General features: G+C 41.0%; 2 protein-coding genes and 2 pseudogenes across 2 annotated transcripts; 2 read left to right on the top strand and 2 right to left on the bottom strand.

The window, feature by feature from the left end:
- Nucleotides 1-15,692: 15,692 nt before the first annotated feature.
- Nucleotides 15,693-16,388, bottom strand: LOC117086823 (histone H2A type 1-A). The gene has a single exon (XM_033216428.1). It carries the CDS (start codon nt 16,129-16,131, stop codon nt 15,736-15,738), a length of 396 nt encoding a protein of 131 aa, XP_033072319.1. The 5' UTR covers nt 16,132-16,388; the 3' UTR covers nt 15,693-15,735.
- A 1-nt stretch (nt 16,389) lies between these two features.
- LOC117086824 (histone H2B type 1-A) lies at nt 16,390-17,035 on the top strand. Its single transcript, XM_033216429.1, has one exon. The coding sequence runs from the start codon at nt 16,518-16,520 to the stop codon at nt 16,899-16,901; it is 384 nt and encodes a 127-aa protein (XP_033072320.1). The 5' UTR covers nt 16,390-16,517; the 3' UTR covers nt 16,902-17,035.
- Nucleotides 17,036-21,109: 4,074 nt separating this feature from the next.
- On the bottom strand, nt 21,110-21,511 carry LOC117086825 (annotated as a pseudogene).
- Nucleotides 21,512-21,683: 172 nt separating this feature from the next.
- On the top strand, nt 21,684-22,236 carry LOC117088493 (annotated as a pseudogene).
- Nucleotides 22,237-24,226: the final 1,990 nt, after the last annotated feature.

Here is a 24,226-nt window from a genome sequence, read left to right on the forward strand (position 1 = left end):
AGTCAAGGGAACATCTTTCTTCTCATACCACCATAAAAAGAGACACAATAGCCAACGGCTTGCCTGCCATCTAGTGCTCACCTATTACCAGAAAAACTTCATGGTAGTGAAAATATGATCCTTCACTACTAATTTGACTTCATTATTTGCAACCAACAGGATCAAAGCCAACACTTTGGCACAATTTCTTTTGCTAGAAGTTTAAGAAAGTTCACTGGGTTTTTATTTATGGCAATCTCCTTTGATGTTTATTGAAATAGTTCTAATGACTAAAATTTTCAAGTTTTTTGGCTGTCAGATTGATGTTTCCCGGAATAAATCACTGTGTATGAGTGGTCCACAAGGCTGCTCAATTTTAAATGGGCAGCACTTGGTAGTTGGTGTTGTTAACATCTAGTGAGACTATCTGATACATACAGAATCTTCTTCTATGAGGGGCTGGAAACTTCCCTCTGACAAACATAGTGTGGTGGAAGAGTTATTGAACCTGGGGTCTGGAATCCTGAATGTGAATTCCAGCTTGAGCCATTTTATCTTGGACAAAGTCACTCGACTCTCCCAGGATTACACTGCTTATGTAAAATGAAAGGCCAGATTGATTGATTTCCACGGTTTCTTCCAGTTCTAACTACATTCTTGATTACATGTTGAAGAATTAATAACCTGATGGAAAAGAACGCCAGTATTTTCATTTTGTACTTTAGTTACAGATATTATTGTTTAAAACTACTTGCTAATAATTGTTGCCCTAAAGAAGATTCAGACCAGAAAGTAGCTTTTATGCACTAACATTCTTCACGGGGCCTGTATACATTAATAGGGCAGATGCAAGCCATTTGGGCCAAAGAAATCCATTCAACGTTAGAAAAGATCTAGGATATTTCAGGTCAGAAAGAACATGTAATAGGAAAAAACCCTACATAAATGAGAGGGAAGGTATATGAATCCAGTTAAATTTTTGAGCCCACCACTTAGTGGCTATGTGCTATTGAAATCACCACTGCAAAACTGTAACTGCCCTAAAGAAGATTCAGAGCTGAAAGTTACTTTTATGTACTAACATACTTAATGGGGCTTGTATACCTTAATACAGGTTTTATAGCAAAAGTTCCACCCAAGTTCCTAGTCAGGTCTGTTTATGCAAATAAAATATTCAAATTTGTTTAGTTCTGATTGGTTGATACAGCTGAGCCCTCATTGGTCAATACAGATAATCCCTGATTGGTTGGTTCAGGTGAGCTCTGAAAATTCCAAAGTTGAACAGAGGTGTGGGTTTACTGGGAACTCAGAGTATTCCTTGTGATTTCTAGTTAGCATCTGGTCCTTGGCTCTATTTGAAATTCAGGTCCAGTTAACCACTTGGGATCCATCTTGAAGGACTGGCTTTTTCAGTTTCACATTTATTAATGACAACTTTGCATTTTTTAGTTACCTTGTTAATCAATTATGATCAGCTTGTCCAGGCACAGTGGCTCACGTCTGTAATCCCAGCACTTTGGGAGGCCGAGGCGAGTGGAACACCTGAGGTCAGGAGCTCGAGACCAGCCTGGCCAACATGGTGAAACCCCGTCTCTACTAATAATATAAAAATTAGCTGATCATGGTGGCGCCTGCCGGTAATCCCAGCTATCCAGGAGGCTGAGGCAGGAGAATTGCTTGAACCCGGCAGGTGGAGGTTGTAGTGAGCCGAGATCACACCATTTCACTCCAGCCTGGGCGACAAGAGCGAAACCCCGTTTCCAAAAAACAAGAAATATTACCAGCTTGAATTCTCCCCATTGCACCCTGGGAAGTTCATAGCCATGGTCTGCAAGTCTCCCAGGTTGTTCCTAAGAACTTCGTCTGTGGAAAAGATATAGAATAAAGAAGAGGATTTAGGGGAAGATCAGAAGATCTTAGAGAACCAGGAGAGCAATGAGGGCTCCTCACTGTCAACCAAAAAAACAAAAATCCCTTAACTAGAATAAGAAAGAAAGACCGAAAGGCCTATGGATCCCAGAGCAGTGGAATTGGGCCTAGCTTCATAACAGAAACCCAGGGAAACAGCAAGCTGTTGGAGGGGAGACTGCCATATGTCACATCAGGGTTCCCTGTGACCCAAGCATAGCAAAGAAGAATCTGAGAACAAATAGTCTCAAACAGCTCTTCTTCATCTGTCAAAATACAATGCCCATTTTTTTCTAGACAATGAAGCAAAATTTTACTCCCCTAGTTATTTGAGTGCAGATGGTAGCAAAATTGAGTTAGGGAATGTTGTACACTGTTGGGAAGAGGGAGAGGGAAGGATAGTTTGTGTGGAACCCTTTCTTGATGCACATTTTGTATTTTTTTTTTTTTTTTATAAATCTGTGTCATTCTGACTCAGCACTGATTACTACATGCACAATGATAGCAATCCACAGGCAAGTGTTCATATTGCTAATGATACTGCTTTACAGAGTGATTATCTGAGAGCCATTCTCAGCTGCTGCATCAGGATTACAGCATTTGTGCAACCACAAATTAAGGCAGGGGTGAAAAAGCCAGCACTTGTTCAGTCGAAAAGAGCTGGCAAAGAGGGCAACCTGCAATTAGATTAAACATGTTTGTCACCAGGGAGCTGGCAGGCCTGGTTCACATGCTCAAGAGTTGGGGATGACCTTTAACAGATGTAGATTCTCAATATATAAACCCTTCAGTCCAAAGCAGATAAATGAACCAAGTTTTGTAGCTGGCTGCGTCACATTTTTATCTCCATTTGAATAAGCATTTTCTGGGCTTACTGTTGAGATACAACAAGTCATTGTTGAGATCTCTTAAAGGACCACACCAGCCAGCCCCATCGGTGATCTTATGCTTGGATATCCCAGGGATCAGTTTAACCAAAATCATTCGTTTGTGCCAGTCCCTTCAATACTTTCTGAAAATTTTCCCTTTGGCTGTTTTGGATAAGAAAACTTCATTTTCAAATGTTTTGCCTAATATTTTTACCTTAACATGGGTACACAAAGAAGTCTTCCAGAGACAGAGGATCACTTGTGATAGTCAAAGATTCAAGTAACTGACTCAGGAGAGAAGTGTCTGCTAGCAGTAGGACTGGGTTATTTGATATATTTCACGGAGCTTCTCCCTCTCTACTTCCCATCCTGCCTTTATTAGGAAGCCAAAGAAAAAACTTGATTTTACAAAGCCTGACCCTTTAATTACTGGCACACTCAGGTTCACAGAAATCCTAAATGGCTTTGTATTGATCACAACTTTTATCTCTAGCAGATTTATAAACCACTGCAAGGCCATATCGCTAGTACTCAGCATACGCAAAAGTTTTAACCAGATATACTTCCTTATATGGGTTCTCTGTTCTAGCCTTAACTTGCATGGAGCCTTCCTAACTCTTGGTGTGACCCTCAGTCTCCACTCTCTTTTCCACACATCAAAACATTCTTCACCTTCAAGCACAGCTTAAAGCTCACTTCTTTCAGGAGGCAGTCCCTGATTAATCAGATGGAAGTGGTCACTTCCCCTCAGGAAATGAGACAGCTACTCAATGAAGAAAAGAGCATTAGATTGAGAATCAGAAGGGCTGAACCCAAATCCCAGCTTTGCTAAGAACTCATTGAGGGACTGTATTAGTTTCCTAGAGCTTCCATAAGAAAGTATCACATACTAGGTGGCTTTAAACAACAGAAATGTATCATTTTACAGTTCTGGAGGCTGGAAATCTGAAACTAAGGTGTTAGCAGGGCTGTTTCCTTCTGAGAGCTATGAGGGAGAATCTCTTTCATGTCTCTCTCCCAGCTTCTGGTGGTTTGCTGCCAATCTTTGGTGTTCCTTGGCTAGTAGAAGTGCTACCCTGATGTCTGCCTTCATCTTCACATGGCATTCCCCCTGTTTGCATGTCTGGCTCTGTATCCAAATTTCTTCATTTTATAAGGACACCATTCATATTGGATTAGGGGCCCATCCTATGCCAGTATGACTTCATCTTAACTAATTACATTTGCAATGATCCTATTTACAAATAGGTCGTATTCTGAGGTACTGAAGGTTAGACTTCAGGATATGAATTTGGAGAGTATGCAATTCAACCCATAACAGGGCCCATAGGAAAAAAAAAAGTCCCTCTCAGTTTCCTGACCTGTAAAATAGAGGTAAAGTAGAAATAACTACTCACAGAATCCTTGGAAGGATTAGTGGAGGTAGTTACCCAGTTCTGTGGCTTAGTGAATGCATATGTTAGATTCCATATGTTATCATTTTTATTTTCTGCTGTCTTATTATGCTTTTTACACCTATGTATGAGTGGAAGCAGAGAGGACAGAAGACCCAAACATAACTGATGGCTCTTCCCTGGGGGAAGTGGGGACACCATAACGGCTTCCTTCAGTGAGGCACCAAGCTAGGCAAGGAGACAAGCTGTAAGCAAAGAGCTTACAGTCGTTGGAGGGATTGCAGTGCCAGATGACCTAGCAGAACTCATGAGTTAACGTTTGAAAGGTATAGTGGCCTTTCCCTCAGTTCTTTAGCTGCTGCCTGGGATGCAGGATTTACTTCAGTGGAGTCAATTATGAGATGCTGCAAGAAGAGAAAGTGCTCTCCAAGTGAGTGTTTATTTTACTCAAAATTTCATTTTAAAATGCATGTTTGCGTAAAATGCCTGTACATTTCCTTTGGACAATCTGCTGTAGAAGTAATAGGTCAGATTCAAGAGTGTTCTTTCCCTGCGGGTGTGGGGTCAGACTGACTCAGATCTTGTTCTCCTACACAGGCAGGGAGCCCAAAACTTGCCTCTGCTGTCCTTCTCTGAGAGTCTACCAATTGGCTTCCTTACTATTGTTGCACAACACTACACATAATTTTAAATTATATCCCCCACGATTTCTTTTAGAAGCTGCACAGAAGGACATCCATAAAATTAGCCATAGTAGGGTTCTTACTGTTTCATTAAATGTTTCCGGTAACTTTCTGATCTATGGAACAGTCATAACTACAAATGTTATGCATTTTGGATACATGATATAGGCATTTGCTTTCTTTTTAGAAAAACATGAAACTGGAAAGGGAGTGTATTGAGAACTCAGCTCCCTACCTGGCTGATGACAGAAGCATGGGCGGTGGAGGAGACAGTAAGTGAGCTCCCAGGCATTCAGCTCACTCAGCCCCGTAGCCTTAGAGTGCTTTTCCATACTTGTGTCTTAAACAATGGGCACAAAGTGATGAATTCAGAATGGACACACAGTAGGTGCTTTTAAGCGTGATTCCACCTGCCTCTAGCTGTCGACATAAGGCCACACTAGGGTAATTTTGTGGCAAATTCTGAGCTTGGTTACAGAACTTTTGGGCAGGCAGGACTCAATAAGCAAATCCCCTCCCAGAGGGGGATTATGATTTATATTTGCAAAGCACCAAATAAAGTTCACATAAACCTCATGAGAGATTCCTCCTTCCATGCTATAAAGTGGAGACCAGAAACGTCAAGACTTTCCCCAGGCTCCTCAGGAAGAAAGAAGCAGAGCCAGGACTCACACAGGACTTCGGACTCAAAAGCCTTTTCTCTCATGAGCCACTGGCCATGTGCGGTGGGCAGAAGTGGCTCTTACTCTCCTCCGTAGCTAGCTGCAGAAAACTCCTCAGGGCTGAGGGAGGGGATGTGCTGAAGGGTCAGCAGGTGAAAGCTACCCTCACATAGGCCCATTCTGCAGGAAAGGGCAGAGCCCCTGTGCCCCAACATCTACCGCAGCAGAGGCCAGCACTTGAATAAGAAGGGCTGAGGGAGTGACCAGCACTTCTTTCTGAAGCAAGCCTAAATTAAGGGATAGCAAACCCCAGGAAAGAAACTCTTCTGGATTGCTCCGCTAGCATGGAGACAGCCAGAGGGCACCCAGGGTGCTCTGCAACCTTTTGCTCACAGAGGTGGAGGTACTGAAGGTGCTTACTCTAAACTGAAAAAGGGATGTTCTCTGAACTTTCCTCACTCTTTCCCATCCCCAAACTCGCAGACTGTGAAAACCATAGTTCCACTATTAGACTGTAATCCCCTGCCTGGCAAGATCTTTATATTTCATGGTATTTCCAGAAACTCAAATTGAATCCAACATAGAATAGGCTCTCAGCAAAGGAGTATTAATGATGGCATTAGATTTCTCTAGATAGATAAAGATTACTCAACCCTGGCACTTTTAGCATTTGCGGGCAGATAATTTTTTGTTTTGGGGAGTTGTCCTATGTAAGATGTTTAGTAGCATCCCTGGCCTTGACTATGAGATGCCGGACCTGCCACTAGTTGTGACAACCAAAAATGCTTCCCAACATTGCGGAATGACCATTGGTAGCAAAATCAGCCTTGGTTGAGAATCACTGATTTAGATGAAGAAATGAACTAACACCTCTGAGCCTGGGCTATGTGCTGGATGCTTTATTGATGGGATCTCAGTTTGATCTTCACAATAACCCTGTGAGGTAGGTATTACCATGTACAGGTGAAGAGACTGAGTCACAGAGAGATTATGTAACTGGTTCAAAAACACTCAGCTTAGAAGTAGCAGAGCTGGATTCTGAAGTAGACATGTCTGATTCCTGTGCTGACAGGAGGCAGAAATAACAGTGGAAACAAGATCTGTACAGGCATTCGTGGGTGTTCTACAACTGCTGTTCACATAATCATCATTCTCATGTCTTTTTCAGTTTACTAAAAGGTTGAAGTCTGAATGTATATTTTAAGCACTGATTTCTGTTTTTTCTCCGTAGGACTATTAAATACAGTATTCATAGTTTCACTGTATATTTTCTCCAGTGTCGCTTCAGAAATGTATTAAAAGTCAGATATATTTTCACAGGGAATGACTACTGGGCTCCCCCTGGTGTTAGCTTTGATTATATTTGACTTCAAAGGAGCTCACGTGTGACTGCATTTCAAATTAATGAGCGCTTTCTCTAAGAGTCAGTTTTAAATATTCAACTGGCTCTCATTGACTACATTATAAAATTGTTTTATTCAGATTTTGCAAATATTATATTTAAGGGTCTAATATAACTTAAGTTTTATAATATTACAAAACAACTAATTTGAATTTGTTGTTTAAAGTATTTTTTATGGACCCAAAGAGACATTTCAGAATATGGGAGTAACTGGCAAAAACAAACATATACAGTCATGAGCCATATAACAATGTTTTGCTCAATGCCAGACCACTTATATAATGGTGGTCCCATATATTATAACACTATATATTTACTGTACCTTTTCTATGTTTAGATATTCAAATACTTACTATTATGTTACAGTTACCCACAGTGTTCACCACAGTAACATGCTGTACAGAAACCCAGGAGAAATAGGCTATACCCCATAGCCTAGGTGCGTAACAGGCTCTATCATCTAAGTTTGTGTAAGTACACTCTGATGTTAATACAATGAAATCAGCTAATGATAAATTTATTAGACTGTGTATCCCTGTTGATGAGCAATGTATGATAGATGTGTGTTACACACACACATATATATGTATGATAGATGTGTGTGACTGTATATATATATATATATGGAAATGTTCAGTCTCACTTTGATGAAAAGAAGTGCAAACTAAAATAATGTGGTAATGGTGTACTCTACCAACTAAACAAATTTTTCTTTAAATAACACCAAATTATGTGAGGGCAAAATAAAATAGAAACACGGTCATGCTTTGCTACTGGCCTTCTTGTGCAATAATCTGGAATAGTAACAATATGCAGAAAAATGCATAAAATCTTGTGTATTCTTTGACCTAATCATCCCATATCTAGGAATGGTTTAAACAAGTACTTCAGAAGGAGTGAAAGCTGTTTTTGCATAGATGTTCATTACACCATTGATTGCAATAATAAAATATTGGAAGCAGCCTAAATAGTTAACAATGATCAGCTCGGCCTGGCCTGGTGGCTCACGCCTGTAGTCCCAGCACTTTGGGAGGCTGAGGCAGGTCAATCATCACGTGGTGACACGTGCCTGTAATTTCAGCTACTCAGGAGGCTGAGGCAGGAGAATCATTTGAACCCGGGAGACAAGGTTGCAGTGAGGGGGATGTTGTGCCACTGCACTCCAGCTCCGTCTCAAAAAAAAGAAAAAAAATCCCCCCCAAACAATAAAAGATGGTATATTTAACTAAATTATGGTACAAACACTTTAGTATAGTCACAGTTAAGATGGGCTTTAGAGTCAGACTATCTGGGTTGAAATGCCGGCACCAGCGCTAGCTCTGTGGCTCCTGTTATGCCTCTGAGCCCAAGCGAAGCCATCGCATCCCCTGTGACTTGCACGTATATGCCCAGATGGCCCGAAGTAACTGAAGAATCACAAAAGAAGTGAAAATGCCCTGGCCCGCCTTGACTGATGACATTTCACCACAAAAGAAGTGAAAATGGCTGGTCCTTGCTTTAAGTGATGACATTATCTCGTGCCTGGCTCATCCTGGCTCAAAATGCTCCCCCACTGAGCACCTTGTGACTCCCACTCTTGCCTGCCAGAGAATAACCCCCCTTTGACTGTAATTTTCCTTTACTTACCCAAATCCTATAAAACGGCCCCACCCTTATCTCCCTTCGCTGACTCTTTTCGGACTCAGCCCGCCCGGACCCAGGTAATTAAAAAGCTTTATTGTTCACACAAAGCCTGTTTGGTGGTCTCTTCACACCGACGCGCATAACAGCTCCAAAGAAGTTTAATCTCTTCATTGGTAAAGTGGGTATAATAGTAGTACCTAGCTATAGGATTGTTTTGAGGATTAAACAAGATCAAGTGCATAACACATTTAGAAAAAATGTGTGGTACAAAATAAGTGCTCAGTAGATGTCTTGATGCAGCTATCGAAACAGAATTAAAAAACAAGAATTATAAAATTACATAACCACTTAAAAATCTAATGCTATGATATATTTTATAAAACATGATATTGAAAGAGAAAAATTTTCTCTATAAGCATAAAGATTGGAAGAAATACAAAAATAAGAATAAATATGTCAAAATGGGAAATGATTGATGACCTTTCCACTCTGAATTTTCTATTTTACTATTATCACTTAAATACTAAAACATAAGCAGCTGGAACCCAGAAAAAAGTGTTTTTATTTATGTATTCAACCAGTCATTAATTGGTGTCTTCTGTATTTTAGGCACTGCAAAATTTGGCTAAACAATTAAAACATTCTCATAAAAAACTTTATAGTTTTATAAATATAAAAAGCTTTATATTTTAGTAGAAGAGACAGGCTTAAACATTAACACCTTTAACTAGAATGTGCAACAGGGTCACCAGAGGGACATCTACATGACTCTAAGATGGGGGGGAATGGTCAAGGAAAGTTTCACAAATGATGTAATGTGTAAGTGTATACTTGAAGGACGCACAGAAACTAATTAAACGAAGAACAGCAAGAACATTCTAGAAAAGTTACACAACTCATAAAGACACAAGTGAATTAAAGCGCAACGGGTTCAAGGAACTGCAAGTAGATTGGTTACGACCACAGCATAGGAGAGGGTGGTAAGAGCCTGGTGAGACTGCTAGGGGGAGCAGTTGAGAGATGTTAATCGGAGAAATGGTAAAGGGAGAGAAGACCTTAAGATTTGATGATGTGAAACCCCGTCTCTACTAAAAAAATACAAAAAATTAGCCGGGCGAGATGGCGGGCGCCTGTAGTCCCAGCTACTCGGGAGGCTGAGGCGAGAGAATGGCGTAAACCCGGGAGGCGGAGCTTGCAATGAGCTGAGATCCGGCCACTGCACTCCAGCCTGGGCGACAGAGCGAGACTCCGTCTCAAAAAAAAAAAAAAAAAAAAAAAAAAAAAAAAAAAAGATTTGATGATGGCGGGTATACGGGAGGTGAGTGAGAATAAGGAACTTGGGCTCCAGGAGGACAGGATCTCATCTGATTTGTACAGCACTGTCTCTCCAATGCTGGAAATATCTATCAAAGAACCACTGCAGGAGAAAGAAAACACCGCATGCGTGTAGATGTTTGTTTCAGCATTATTTATAATAGTAAAACGATTAGAACTGCGCATGGTACTTTGTAAGCTCTCAATATTTGTGGAACAAATCATAAATCTATGACTCTAAAGTTTAGGGAAGAGGCCAGGCGTGGTGGCTGACGCCTGTAATCCCAGCACTTCGGGAGGCCGAGGCGGGCGGATCACCCGAGGTCAGGGTTCGAGATCAGCCTGACCAACATATAGTGAAACCCTGTCTCTACTAAAAATACAAAAGCTGGGTGTAGTGGCACAAGCTTGTAGTCCCAGCTCCTTGGGGAGCTGAGGCAGGGGAATCGCTTGAATCCAGGAGGCGGAAATTGCAGTGAGCCAAGATAGTGTGGCTGCAATCCAGCCTGGGCGACAGAGCGAAACTCCGTCTCTCAAAAAAAAAAAAAAACAAAAAAAAAAAATTTTTTTTTTTTTTAAATAAATGAAGTTTAGGGTAGAGGACTCAGGTTTCTTTGGGACTCTTAAGCATATATATTACAATTAATAACATACATTTTAGAGACAGAGATAGAAACAGAGGCAAACTGGTAGACTGACACAGAGACAGACAGACACACAGTAAAAGGTTTATGGTTTTGCTATTAAACTCATGAATTATGCTTTAGTGTGTTTTTAACATTCCAATATGTGGTAGCGGTGATTACCTTTTTCCAAGACAGACATATTAAAATATACACTATAATTGTGAATGCATTCTTTGTCATACATTTCTGCTGTTCGTTTTCTATAAAGCTGTTTTTGGGTGTTAATGCAATGAGGAATAGGGTATCTACCTAGATAATTTTTCTGCTTTTAATTTGCAAATTATTTTTTCGTTAAATATTATCTCTGCTATTAATTTCACAAAACAATTTTTTTGGGGGGACAGTTTTGTCTGGAATGTATTTTTTCCATTCCTTTACTTCTAAGTGTTCTGTGCCGATAAATTTTAGGTATTTTATAACCAAGGGATAGCTGTGTTTTACTCCTAGTCAAATACTGTCTTTTAAATGGCAAATTTAATTGGGTAACCTTCATTTTGATATTTGGACTCATTTCTTATATTTGACTTTGCATTCTAATTTGTCATGCCAGTCCTTTCTGATTTCCTGCTTTCCATTGGACTCATTGTTTTTTTTTTTTTTTTTTTTTTTTTTTGCTATTACCCCCTTCTTTCTAGTCTACATTAATTTTATTATTTTAGTGGTTACATTTAACATAAAATATAAACCTCACTTAAGAAAATATAACAATCAGTATGTCTGTCCTCCTTATAAACAATACAAGGACATCAACATGCTTTAATTTGTTTCAGCCACGTTCATCTTCTGTAACTATTGTCTAGTGTTTTTGGTTCATTGTTTTTTCTTAATATTCTAGTATTTTTTTTTTACAACTAGTATATTTATTTAGATGGATTTATACTTTTACCTCTTCCTTGGTAATATTATTGCTTATTGCATCTCAGTCTTTCTTCTGAGTTCAATCTTTTTATTTTAGTACATTCTTTAGCATTAATTCTTCTAGTATGAATCTATGAGTGGCAAAACTTTCCAGTCTTTGTCCAAAAATTATTTCAGCTTTACACAAAAAACAGTTCATCTGAGCACAGAATTTTAAATTGAGAGCTATTTTGCTTTAGAACTTCGAAGGTATTATTCTATCGTTCCATGACTTCTATGATTTCTGATGAGAAATCTATAATGTTGTAGTGGAGGAAGCAAAACTTTACTTCTGCCCTCAGGATATTTTGGCTGGGCTTGAGAATTAAATTGACATAAGAGATGTCAACAGGAGAAAAGCATATAAATGTATTGAATGCAAGTTTTACGTGGCACAGGAGTAGGACAAAGAATGGAATGCTTATATGAAGAATCTGACAAAGTGCAGTAAGCTGTGAAAATGTGACAAAGGGGGTTGGGCTACAGTAATTAACTAGGTGGAGAAGTGACTCCAGAGATAAGGGATGGTGTAACAAGGTTTATTTGTACACATTTTCCTTGGCCTTAATTTTCTGTCCTTGATGAGAATGATACTTTCCTTCTGGTATAGGGAGGGCATCTTTCATCTCCTACTTTTAAGAAACAAAAGGAAGGTCAGAGTGTTTGTGCACCTGCTGTTTTTCAAGTGTCTTTAATTCCAAATAGTCAATATGTCAGAGTGACATATTTTGGAGTGGTGTGTTCTGAATTCCTTCAATGTGATTTATCATAAAAAGTAAAAGGAGGCCGAGCACAGTGGCTCATGCCTGTAATCCCAGCCTGTAATCCCTGCACTTTGGGAGGCCGAGGTGGGCAGATCACCTGAGGTTAGGAGTTCAAGACCAGCCTGCCCAACATGGCAAAACCCTGTCTCTATCAAAAATACACACACACACACACACACACACACACACACACAAAATTAGCTGGGTGTGGTGGCAGGCGCCTGTAATCCCAGCTACTCAGGAGGCTGAGGCAGGAGAATTGCTTGAAGCGCGGGAAGGTGGGGGCGGGGGGAGGGGATGAGAGGTAGTGGCGGGGGCGGAGGTTGCAGTGAGCTGAGATGGCGCCATTGCACTCCGGCCTGGATGATAAGAACAAAACTCCGTCCCCGCCCCCCGAAAAAAAAGTAAAAGGAAAAAAGTGGCATATATTTGTCCCCGTTGCTGCTAAAGTTTTACTGTTAATAGCCAATATTTATTTTTAATTAACAACTCTTAGTAATTTTGGAATTACACAAATCACATAAAAACCTGGCATTAGGCGTAAGATAGTGTCATATTAGTCTGATTATAAAAAATAAGTCAGCCAGGCATGGTTGCTCACACCTGTAATCCCAGCACTTTGGGAGGCCAAGGTGGGTGGTCAGGAGTTCGAGACCAGCCTGGCCAACGTGGTGAAACCCCATCTCTGCTAAAAATACAAACATTAGCCATACATGATGGTATATGTCTGTAATCCCAGATACTTGGGAGAATGAGGTAGGAGAATCACTTGAATCTGGGAGGCAGAGGTTGCAGTGAGCTGAGATCAGGCCACTGCACTCTGAGCAATAGAGGACGTCTGTAGGGGGTGGGGGGGAGGAGAGTCAATATCACCATTTTTATTTATTATCACTTATAACTATTCGACAATGCATTTAGATAAGAAAGTCAACTATTTAAAACAATAGGACAAAATTATATGATTTTTCTGCCTACCTGGAAAACCACAGAGGAAAAAAGCTGGACAACAGAAATGATAGAATTTAATAAGGAAGGAAATACAAATCAGTACCAAAATCAAGAATGTTCTATCTGTAAAACATGGTCAATCAGAAAACATAATAAAGAAACCCTTCTAATATTTCCCCAAAATACACTAATAAAAAAGAATACCTGGAGATAAATTCTACGAAACGTGTGAAAGTTCTGTAAGAAGAAATCAAGGCTGGGTGCGGTGGCTCACACCTGTAATCCCAGCACTTTGGGAGGCTGAGGTGGGCAGATCACCTGAGGTCAGGAGTTGGAGACCAGCCTGGCCAACATGGCGAAACCCCGTCTCTACTAAAAATACAAAAATTAGCTGGGCGTGGTGGCAGGCGCCTGTAATCCCAGCTACTCAGGAGGCTGAGGTAGGAGATCACTTGAACCCGGGAGCCGGAGGTTGCAATGAGCTGAGATCGTGCCACTGCACTCCAGCCTGGGTGATAGAGCAAGACTGGCTCCAAAAAAAGAGAAGAATCAGAAACTTCTATACGTAAATTGTTTTGAAAAATCAACGGGCATGTCTCCTTTAACATGTATTCACCATTTTTTATACATTTTATTCTATCTAAACATTTAGTTTAATGCAATTTTAATAGGATTGCATTAGAGATGGAAATAAAAGTATTATGTAGTGCATTTGGAATAAAAGAATATGCAAGTTCTCTCCTATAAAGTCAAGTCCCTCCTCTTCTGCCTTTCCATACTTTGCTTTGGCACGTCTGGAGAGTTAAGTGCCACTTCCTTGACAAAGTATATCTACATTAATTACTTGGAATTCATCTGTTTAGATTTATCTTATATCCTGATTTTAAGTTTCACATTTGCCATGTTCTAAATATTACCCAGTTTTATTCAACATATAGTTGCCATTTCTGTTTTCAAAGATCTTCAGTTTTTTCCTTCCCTAATTGTATCCCTTACTTATTATTTATGCAGGTTAATTCAAGGGATGACTGACTGTTGTGACTTGATTGTCCTTACTTGGCATGTTTTATTTTATAGAACTTTACCTGCTTCTATATATGCCTTATTATGTGTAGATATCAAGTGTTTAGCAGTTTTTTTTTTTTTTTTGGTAACCAAATGAGTTTTTTTTTTTTTTTTTTTTTGAGGTAAGGTCAATTGTTGAATATCGTACAGTAATTTTTAGTTATTTGGCAGTGTTACTGAATGGGTTTTGCTTCTCAGTTTCTCTTGGTGTTACAGCACAAACAGCAAACACAGATCAACAAACTATTTTGCCTCTTTTTAGTAGTCAAAACTTTTGAAGCATATACTGTTCCAAATTTGTAAACTTCAAGTTATGTTAGGCCTTCTAGTCCTATTCCTGCCTGAGTCTGACACTAGTATCTCACCATCACATATGGTGTAAGGCTTCTTTTTAACATCTTCCTTACATTTTAAGAAATAATTCTATTATTCTTTACAAAGTCCATGAAGCCACAGGTATCAAATATATATATGCTTACCCAAATTTTAAGATGAACTTATTTTACTTACATGTCACATTTGAGTATTTCGTGAGACTGCCATATTTGAAAGGAAATTCTTCTCTAAAATGTACTTTAAGCAACCAGCCAGACTAATGTCGCCTGGACTTGAACTGTAAGGTTATACCTCTTCTGCTTGTAATGCAATCTTCACTTCCATACGTAACCCTTAACATGACATACATAGCTAGTTTGAGATAGTCTCGCTCATGTCACCCAGACTGGAGTGCAGTGGAACGATCTTTGTTAACTGTAACTTTGATGCCTCGGGCTCAAACCCTCCCACCGCAGCCTCCCGTGTAGCTGAGACTACAGGCCTGCACCACCAGACCCGGCTAATTTCTGTGGGATAGGGTCTCCATTATGTTAATGGTTAAGTCTCAGGCTTAAACGACCCTCCCGCTTTCAACCTCCACAAGCGCAAGTACTGACTGCTCACAAGCGTGAGCCACCTCGCCCGGTGACACATATAATCAAAACTACCTCACACTAATGGTTGATGCAACGCTCCTTGAAAATTCAATCCCTGGCCGGGCGCGGTGGCTCAAGCCTGTAATCCCAGCACTTTGGGAGGCCGAGGCGGGCGGATCACGAGGTCAGGAGATCGAGACCATCCTGGCCAACACGGTGAAACCCCGTCTCTACTAAAAAAATACAAAAAAAAAAAAAAATAGCCGGGCGAGGTGGCGGGCGCCTGTAGTCCCAGCTACTCTGGAGGATGAGGCAGGAGAATGGCGTAAACCCGGGAGGCGGAGCTTGCAGTGAGCTGAGACCTGGCCACTGCACTCCAGCCTGGGTGGCAGAGCGAGACTCCGTCTCAAAAAAAAAAAAAAAAGAAAAAGAAAATTCAATCCCCTTACATTCCAGAAATGCCCTTAAACGGGTATTGCTTCTGACAGGTGCCGGCTAACATAGCCACTTAACAGCACTTAACGTTCTGTGAGGCACAGCCTTTTCTGAGATGGTAAGTGGCTCTGAAAAGAGCCTTTTGTTTTCACTTCTGACACTTAAAAGTCACTATGTACCAACGACAGCCCGAAGTTACTTGCTTTGGGCTTTATGGTGGTGACTCTCAGTCTTCTTGGGTAGCAGCACTGCTTGAATGTTGGGCAGGACCCCGCCCTGTGCAATGGTCACGCCGCCTAAGAGCTTATTGAGTTCCTCATCATTGCGAATAGCTAGCTGCAGGTGGCGCGGAATAATGCGAGTTTTCTTGTTATCGCGAGACGCATTACCAGCCAGTTCAAGAATTTCTGCTGTCAGGTACTCTAACACTGCTGCCAAGTACACTGGCGCGCCTGCTCCTATCCGCTCCGCATAGTTTCCCTTACGGAGTAAACGGTGTATTCGGCCTACAGGAAACTGCAAGCCTGCTCTAGAGGAGCGAGATTTAGCCTTGGCGCGAGCTTTTCCGCCCTGCTTCCCCCGACCAGACATTTCTACACAGGAGAATTACAGCAACACCAGAAACGCCTTCCTAAGGGCGCTACTGGGCCTATTTATAGTCTGACTGAGGTTGGACTTTTGCTATCTGATTGGCTGATGGCCTGCTACCCAATCAGAAAGTCTTACTAGAATCGCCTTATTTGCATTCACGCCACTTCGCATTGTCCAATCAGATTTTGGATACCAAACACGGCAGCTGAGGGCCGTGCCTATAAATACCGCACCTTTCAGCCAGTTGCGCCATTCGTTTACTTGGTGACGGTTGGGGTTGTAGGTGTTACTAGAGCTGTTTAACACTTAAAAGAGCTGCTTAACACTTAAAAGAGCTGTTTAACACCTAAAAGAGCTGCTTAACGCGGCAGAAGTTCGTGGCAGTTATGCCGGAGTTATCATCTAAAGGTGCTGCCATTTCTAAGAAAGGCTTCAAGAAAGCTGTCGTTAAGACGCAGAAGAAGGAAGGCAAGAAACGCAAGAGAACCCGCAGAGAGAGTTATTCTATTTACATCTATAAGGTGCTGAAGCAGGTCCATCCGGATACTGGAATCTCTTCTAAAGCCATGAGTATCATGAATTCCTTCGTCACTGATATCTTTGAGCGTATAGCGAGTGAGGCATCACGCTTGGCTCACTACAACAAACGCTCCACCATTTCTTCTAGAGAGATTCAGACGGCAGTGCGCTTATTGCTGCCGGGAGAGCTGGCTAAACATGCTGTGTCTGAGGGCACCAAAGCTGTCACTAAGTACACCAGCTCCAAGTAAGCCTGCCAAGTAAACGTCTTTATAACCCAAAGGCTCTTTTCAGAGCCGCCTTAAACATACTGAAAGAGCTGTGGACTACAATGTACGTTTCTGTATAAGGCTATCTTCATAAGGCCACTCAGTTAGCTGTGGGCTTAAGGTAGACGAACTAGTTCCAACAAGACCCGCCTGGCCGGGGACTATTGTTTATACGCCTGTGTAATCCCAGCACTTAGGAAGGCGGACGCTAGCGGTTCACGCAGTTTCTTGGGCAACAAGTTGAAACTCCCGACTCCGTTAAAAACTCGGAAATCAGGTGGGCGTGGTATCGCTTACCGTAGTCCCAGTTTATTGGGAGGTGGAGGCAGGAGAATGGCTTGAACCTAGGAACCGAAGGTTGCAGCGAGATTGTCACTGCACACCAGCCTGGTGACAGCGAGATTCTGTCTCAAAAGAACCCGATAGTTTGTATAAAAGCTACATCCTGACCGATATTGGTATGTTTAAGGTGTTAGCATTATGTATATAAAAGTACAAAGCGCAGTCACGTAGACAATATAACTTGCATTATGATCCCAAATTTTTAAGACCTCCCAAAAAGGCAGTAGTTGAGAGGAAGTTACGTTTTGTGCCACAAGTAAGTCAAGGTGTGGAAATCATTTTGGGAACTCTGGAGAACTCACAAATCTGATTTGCAGGAATGGAACATTTAAAGTGTCCTGTGATTTTCTTAAATTTATAATAGTTTCCTTCATTGTCGTGTTAACTGGTTGTTGACCTCCATCTCTAAGGGCTCTCAAGCATTAAACTGATTTCAGCCACCTTAAAGACGAATCAAATGTTACTTCTTGGAAACCTGGTTAGCTGGAATTCTCAATCTGTTTAACGCATGTTCATTTAACCTTTATCTTTTAACGAAATTTCGGATGTGTATATGTGCTTTCTTTACATTAAAGAGTTAGTACCGGCCGGGCGCAGTGGCTCACGCCTGTAATCCCGCACTTTGGGAGGCTGAGGAGGGCAGATCATGAGGTTTCATGAGGTCAGGAGATCGAGACCATCCTGGCTAACACGGTGAAACCGTCTCTACTAAAAGTACAAAAAATTAGCCGGGCATGGTGGCACGCGCCTGCAATTGCAGCTACTCAGGAGGCTGAGGCAGGAGAATCACTTGAACCCGGGAGGCGGAGGTTGCAGTGAGCCGAGATCATCCCACTGCACTCTAGCCTGGGTGACAGAGCAAGATTCCGTGTCAGAAACAACAACAACAACAACAAAAGAATATATCGATGTACAAGACCCGTTAAAATAAGTGTCCCCACACTTTTGTGAACAGTAAGGCAGTCCCTGCAAAGCCCCTGCGTGCTTTAGCTGGGAAATCTTCCAAGGAGGTGACAAATCGGGGGGAAGGGGCATCTAGCATCTATGCTCACCTTGTATTGGGGATGGGATCATCTCCAGTCAGGGATTCATGCTTCTCCAACACCTTGGAAAACAGCAGGTATCACATGACTGCCAAATAACCTTTCAACTTTGTGACCACTGTCAGTAGACTATCCTGATTACCCAAGGACTTTTAGGCTCATTTGGGCAATAGATAAGTAGGAATACCAACAAATAAAAACTCTTTTTCAGACTAAACTTCATGTAGCTTTTATATCGATGTATTTTGGCTCCTAATAACAGGAAATGCTAGCTGGACTGGTTGAGATAATAAGTAATGCAACCAAACAGGACAACCTAAAGGCAGAGAAGTTCCACCAATAGGATGATCACAGCCCTGGCTCCACTACTCTGCAGTCTTGCCTCTGCCCTTCTCCCCATTGTGATTTTGCCATCATACTGGTCACAGTTCCAAGTGTTCATGCAGAGATGATAAAGTAAAGGCAGGAAGAGTCACTCTATTCCACTGGGTTTTGGATTGAGAGCAAGAAGAGTCTTCCCAGAGGACCCCATTCCTCTCAGGTCCATTTTCTACAACTGAGCCTAGTTCAGGTGCTGCCTGAGTCATTCACCTACAGAAGACCACAGGATGAGTGTGAACTGATCATCTACCTTCATACATATTTGGCATTTTAAAAAGTTAAATATAGTTCTGGGTATTTTGTTTTTGTTGTTACTGTAAATGAGGTATTTCCTATTCATTATTTTTTTTAACATTTTGTTGTTATATATGTAAGACTGCTTTCTGTGCATTATTATTTTTTATATCCTTCTAGTACCTCACTGAATTGACTTACTTTCCTATTGGTTTCCTGGTAGATTTTCTTGAGTTTTACATGTTTGCAATACAGGTTGAGCATCCGTAATCCAAAAAGCTCCAAAATTCAAAACTTTTATTGTATTATGGATTTCTTTCGTAGTTTAGCTGATCCTATACACAGCTTAATATAAATTTCTATGTACATGCAATAAAATGTTTAATACTATTAATAAAACAATGCCAGATTGAGTTTTCAAAATATTTTTTAAAATGTGTGATATAGTAATATTTGTGCTTCATATAAGATTGAAAATTGTAATATTTTAGTGCATACATTGTGGAAAACACTATAGAATTTCCTCAAAAAATTAGAAATAGAACTACCATATAAATCCAGCAATCCTACTACTGGGTATATATTGAAAAGAAATAAAATCAGATTCTCAAAGAGATATCTGTACTCCCATGTTCATTGCAGAATTATTCTCAATAGACAAGATATAGAGAGAACATAAATGTCCATCAGCAGATGGATAAAGAAAATGTGGCATATATACATAATAGAATACTATTTGGCCTTAAAAAAGAAAAAGAATCCTGTCATTGGCAGCAACATGGATGAACCTGGAGGATGTTAAGTGAAATGAGTGAGGCACAGAAAGACAAATGCTGTGTGATCTCATAAGTGGAATTTAAAAAATGTTGAACTCATGGAAGTAGAGAGCAGAGTGGTGGTTACCAGTGGCTACAGTTGGGGAGTGATGGGAAGATATTGGTCAAAGGATATGAAATTTCACTTAGGAGGAATAAGTTGAAGAGCTCTATTGTACAATATGCTGATTATAGTTGGTAACAATATGTTCTATTCTTGAAAATTGCAAAGAAAGTAGATTTTAAGTGCTTCCGTAACAAAAAATATGTGGGGTAATGCATATGTTAATTAGATTGATTGCTATTCCACAATGTATACATATTTCAAAGCATCATAGTAAATGCATAATTTTTATTTGTCAATTTAAGAAATGAAAATGAGTGGAGAGTGGATTTTAGGGAGGCGAGATTAAGAGCAGTGAGATTAATTAGCAACTGTAATTCAGGTGAGAGATATGAGTATGCAGACAAAAATGGTAGCTGTGGAGATGGTGAATAATCAGACAACAGAAATATGTAGGAAGTAAAATTACCATATCTTGAGAGATTGAAGTGGATAGAAGTTGAACAGAGACTATTAGAGAAAAAATACATTTCTGGTTTGGACAACCATGTGAATAGGGTGGTACTCATGGATATAGAGAACACAGAAGTCCAGGAAAGAGTTCTGTTGGAATCAACTGGAAATCCCTGTGGAGAGAATTCTTAAGTGGCTAAGCAACATTAAGAACTGTGATATATTGAGTAAGCAGTTTACTGGAGTTCACGGAGACGCAGAAACCTTGGGCTTTGGACCTCAAATTCCAGCAGATAAAGGGGAGTTAGCCTGATCACTTCTCATAGTGTGCAAGAAAAGGAGCGTAAAAAGCACAAGAGATGCTGCAAAGAGAGCTATTCAATTTACATCTACAAACTGCTGATCAGGTCCACCCGGACTGGAAGGATGTTTTGCACACATTATGGCCAAAGTCAAGAAAAAGCAAACAGCCTAATGCTCAGTGCCAGACTTCCCTAAGTGGGGAGCTCCAGGCCTTTTTTTTGTCATCGTAGAGGGTTTGTAGTAGAAAAAGTCGTAGACAAAAAGTCATATTTCCCCATGGCACTGTCCACAGAAAGAATATCCCCATGGACCCAGGATTATGGGAGCTCCCCTTGGATTGCTTCAGCTGTGAGATTTCAGCTTTCACCCAAACTGCTGCAGAAAGAGTTAATGTGAAGTTTAGACTTAAAGATAACCATGTATGATGTCTAGTCCAGGAAAAAAGTTTATCAGTCTGGCAATGAGGCATAGCCTATAATAAAATAAACATTCTACAGCCCTATTAGAAGCTTTCATTGGTTCTTAAAAGAGCCTTTGGTTTGTGGAGCTCATCTGCTGGCTGGATCATGTTTTACTTGGAGCTGGTGTACTTGGTGACAGCCTTGGTGCCCTCCGACACAGCATGGTTGGCTAATTCCCCGGGCAGCAGCAAGCGCACGGCCGTCTGGATCACCCTGGAGGTGATGGTCGAGTGCTTGTCATAATGCGCCAGGCGGGAAGCCTCACCTGCAATATGCGCTCAAAAATATCACTAACAAAAGAATTCATGATACTCATGGCCTTGAAGGAGATTGCAGTGTCCGGGTGGACCTGCTTCAACACGTTGTAGATGTAAATAAAATAGGTCTCTTTGCAGCATCTCTTGCGCTTTTTACCCTCCACCTTTTGAGTTTTAGCGACTACCTTCTTGAAGCCCTTTTTGGAAGTGGTAGTGCCCTTTGAAGCAATCTGCAGCATGTTTGTCTTACAAGTTCACTGGGAGATCAGTAAGTCATATTTGACTGGGGCGAAGTGTGATATTTATAGGTATGGCCCTCAACTACGTCATTTGCATCCAACATCTGATTGGATAATAGGTAGAGGAAGTATGTAAATAAGGCAATAGCAGTAAGGTTCTCTGATTGGATAGATGGCTATCAGCAAATCAGTCAGATGATAAGCCACAATCTGCCGTCAGACTAGAAATACGCTGACTACCCGTTTTAACGGGTGTCTTTTTCCGTTATAACTTTTATTTTTAAGCTATGTCTTAGACTAGGGAAGCTCGCGGAAAAGGCACGCGCTTTTCATTCAGAGAGGTTCTGCAGTTCCTTATGAGCTGTGTCCGCCGGCTGCTCAGCAAGGGCAGCTATGCCGAGCGGGTCGGGGGCGGCTCGCTAGGGTACCTGCCGGCGGTTCTGGAGTACCTGGCCTCCAACATCCTGGAATTGGTGGGCAACGCCGTCGGGACAAGAAGACTCGCATCATCCCACGCCGCACGCAGCTGACCATCCGCAACAACGAGCTCAACAAGCTGCTGGGCCGAGTGACAATGGCCTAGGGTGACGTCTTGCCCAACATCCAAGCTGTGCTGCTGCCCCAAAAGATTGGGAGTCACAACCACAAAGTCCAGTGTGAATAACTACGCAAGTTGTAAAAGCCAGCGAAGTGACTTGAATGTCTAATGTCTAGAAGAAGAAGAAGAAAAAAAAAAAAAAAAAAACCCAAAGCTGAAATCAAAGGCTCTTTTCAGAGCCACTCAATTTCTGAGTAAGAGCTAGTTTACAAAAAGGATTACAAAATGCTGTTTCAGGCCGGGCGCGGTGGCTCAAACCTGTAATCCCAGCACTTTGGGAGGCCGAGACGGGTGGATCACGAGGTCAGGAGATCGAGACCATCCTGGCTAACACAGTGAAACCCCGTCTCTACTAAAAATACAAAAAAAAAAAAAAAACAAAAACAAAAACAAAAAACTAGCCGGGCGAGGTGGCGGGCGCCTGTAGTCCCAGCTACTCGGGAGGCTGAGGCAGGAGAATGGCGTAAACCCGGGAGGCGGAGCTTGCAGTGAGCTGAGATCCAGCCACTGCACTCCAGCCTGGGCGACAGAGCGAGACTCCGTCTCAACAACAACAACAACAACAACAACAACAACAACAACAACAAAAAATTCTGTTTCGTCAATAAGACTACAGCTTTCGTAAAGAGGACTCAGAACAGTTCTGGTTATTGGGGTATCCGAAGCAGTTTCCTTTAATACTCGGTAGTATTGACAGCAGAACTTGATGTTTCTGGGGGAAACTGTTTCAGTACCTACTTCAGGTAGGCAGGGCAGTCATCACAGCAGGCTCCTGGAAGGGGAAATGCCATCCTTCTTGGAAAAATGAACAAACAAATTAGGACGTTATCGTGACAACCTTTCCTGAGAAAAATGATGTGAAGACGGGGAATCCTATTTTGGGAGTTGAATTTTAGTTAGGGAGTCGAATTAGACTGATTAGAAGCAAAGGAAGAAGATTTGTAAACTTGCAGCTTTCAGTACAACTCTTGTTGGGAGAGTATTGACATCAGTCAAGGAATGGGCATATCTAAACATACTCCTAGGGCGCATGTTTTCTTCTGCCAAAGAATTACCTTCCGAGAATTCTAGGATGGTTATATGTCTAGAAGACCATAGCCATGCCATGTTAATAAACCAAAAGATAAAAGGTACATATGGATATTTGATACCTTGTTTATGTGAAAGTGCTTAATACACTATAATAAAGTTTATAATCTTTATAAGGTTTATAAGCTACACACTAAGATACAAACCCATAATTAGGCTTTGGTTTGAGATATAACGGACACACTGAGATATAAATATCTTCATACTTATAAATACTCATAAGTATAAAGATACTAATATTTAATATGTGGGTTATATCTGAAACCAAAGCCTAATACTCTGTGTGTGTGTGTGTGTGTGTGTGTGTGTGTGTGTGTGTGTGTGACAGAGTATTGCTCTGTTGCCCAGGCTGGAGTGCAGTGGTGCAATCTCGGCTCACTGCAACCTCCGCCTCCTGGGTTCAAGCGTTTCTCCTGCCTCAGCCTCCCGAGTAGCTGGGATTACATTCACGTGCCACTACACCAGCTAATTTTTTTGTATTTTTAGTAGAGAGGGGGTTTCACCACCATGGTTAGGTTGATCTGAAACTCTTGACCTCAGGTGATACGCCCACCTGAGCCTCCCAAAGTGTTGGGATTAGAAGCGTGAGCCACTGCGCACGGCCAAAAGTTATTTTCTTCATAATGCTTGTGTCCATAAAATTATTACTCCAAACTTATAGAATTAAATAAATATAAGAACTATTTGTTGCAAACAGTTATTAAACCTCCGGGAACTTAATTTAGATAGAGATATTTAGGAATTGTTTTAAGGTTACAAGAACATAGTTTAAAAAAACCTCTGTTAACATATTTGAAAATACTGAAGAAATGTAAGAGTTTCTGAAAAAATAGAAATTGCTTAAATTAAACCTAGAAAGCAGTGAGGACTAAGATGAATGGGGGAAAAAATGAAGTCACCAATGAGCTAACACCTTAAAATATCAGGCTTCTTCTTAGACATTTAAGAAACGGATAAATCTACAGCTAATGAAATGGTTTCGAATTATTAAAAAAATCCCAAAAGTGAATGAAGAAGGCATGCTACTA

This window comes from Trachypithecus francoisi, unplaced genomic scaffold (genome assembly GCF_009764315.1).
Source record: "Trachypithecus francoisi isolate TF-2019V2 unplaced genomic scaffold, Tfra_2.0 Lachesis_group10, whole genome shotgun sequence".
Taxonomy (NCBI): Eukaryota; Metazoa; Chordata; class Mammalia; order Primates; family Cercopithecidae; genus Trachypithecus; species Trachypithecus francoisi.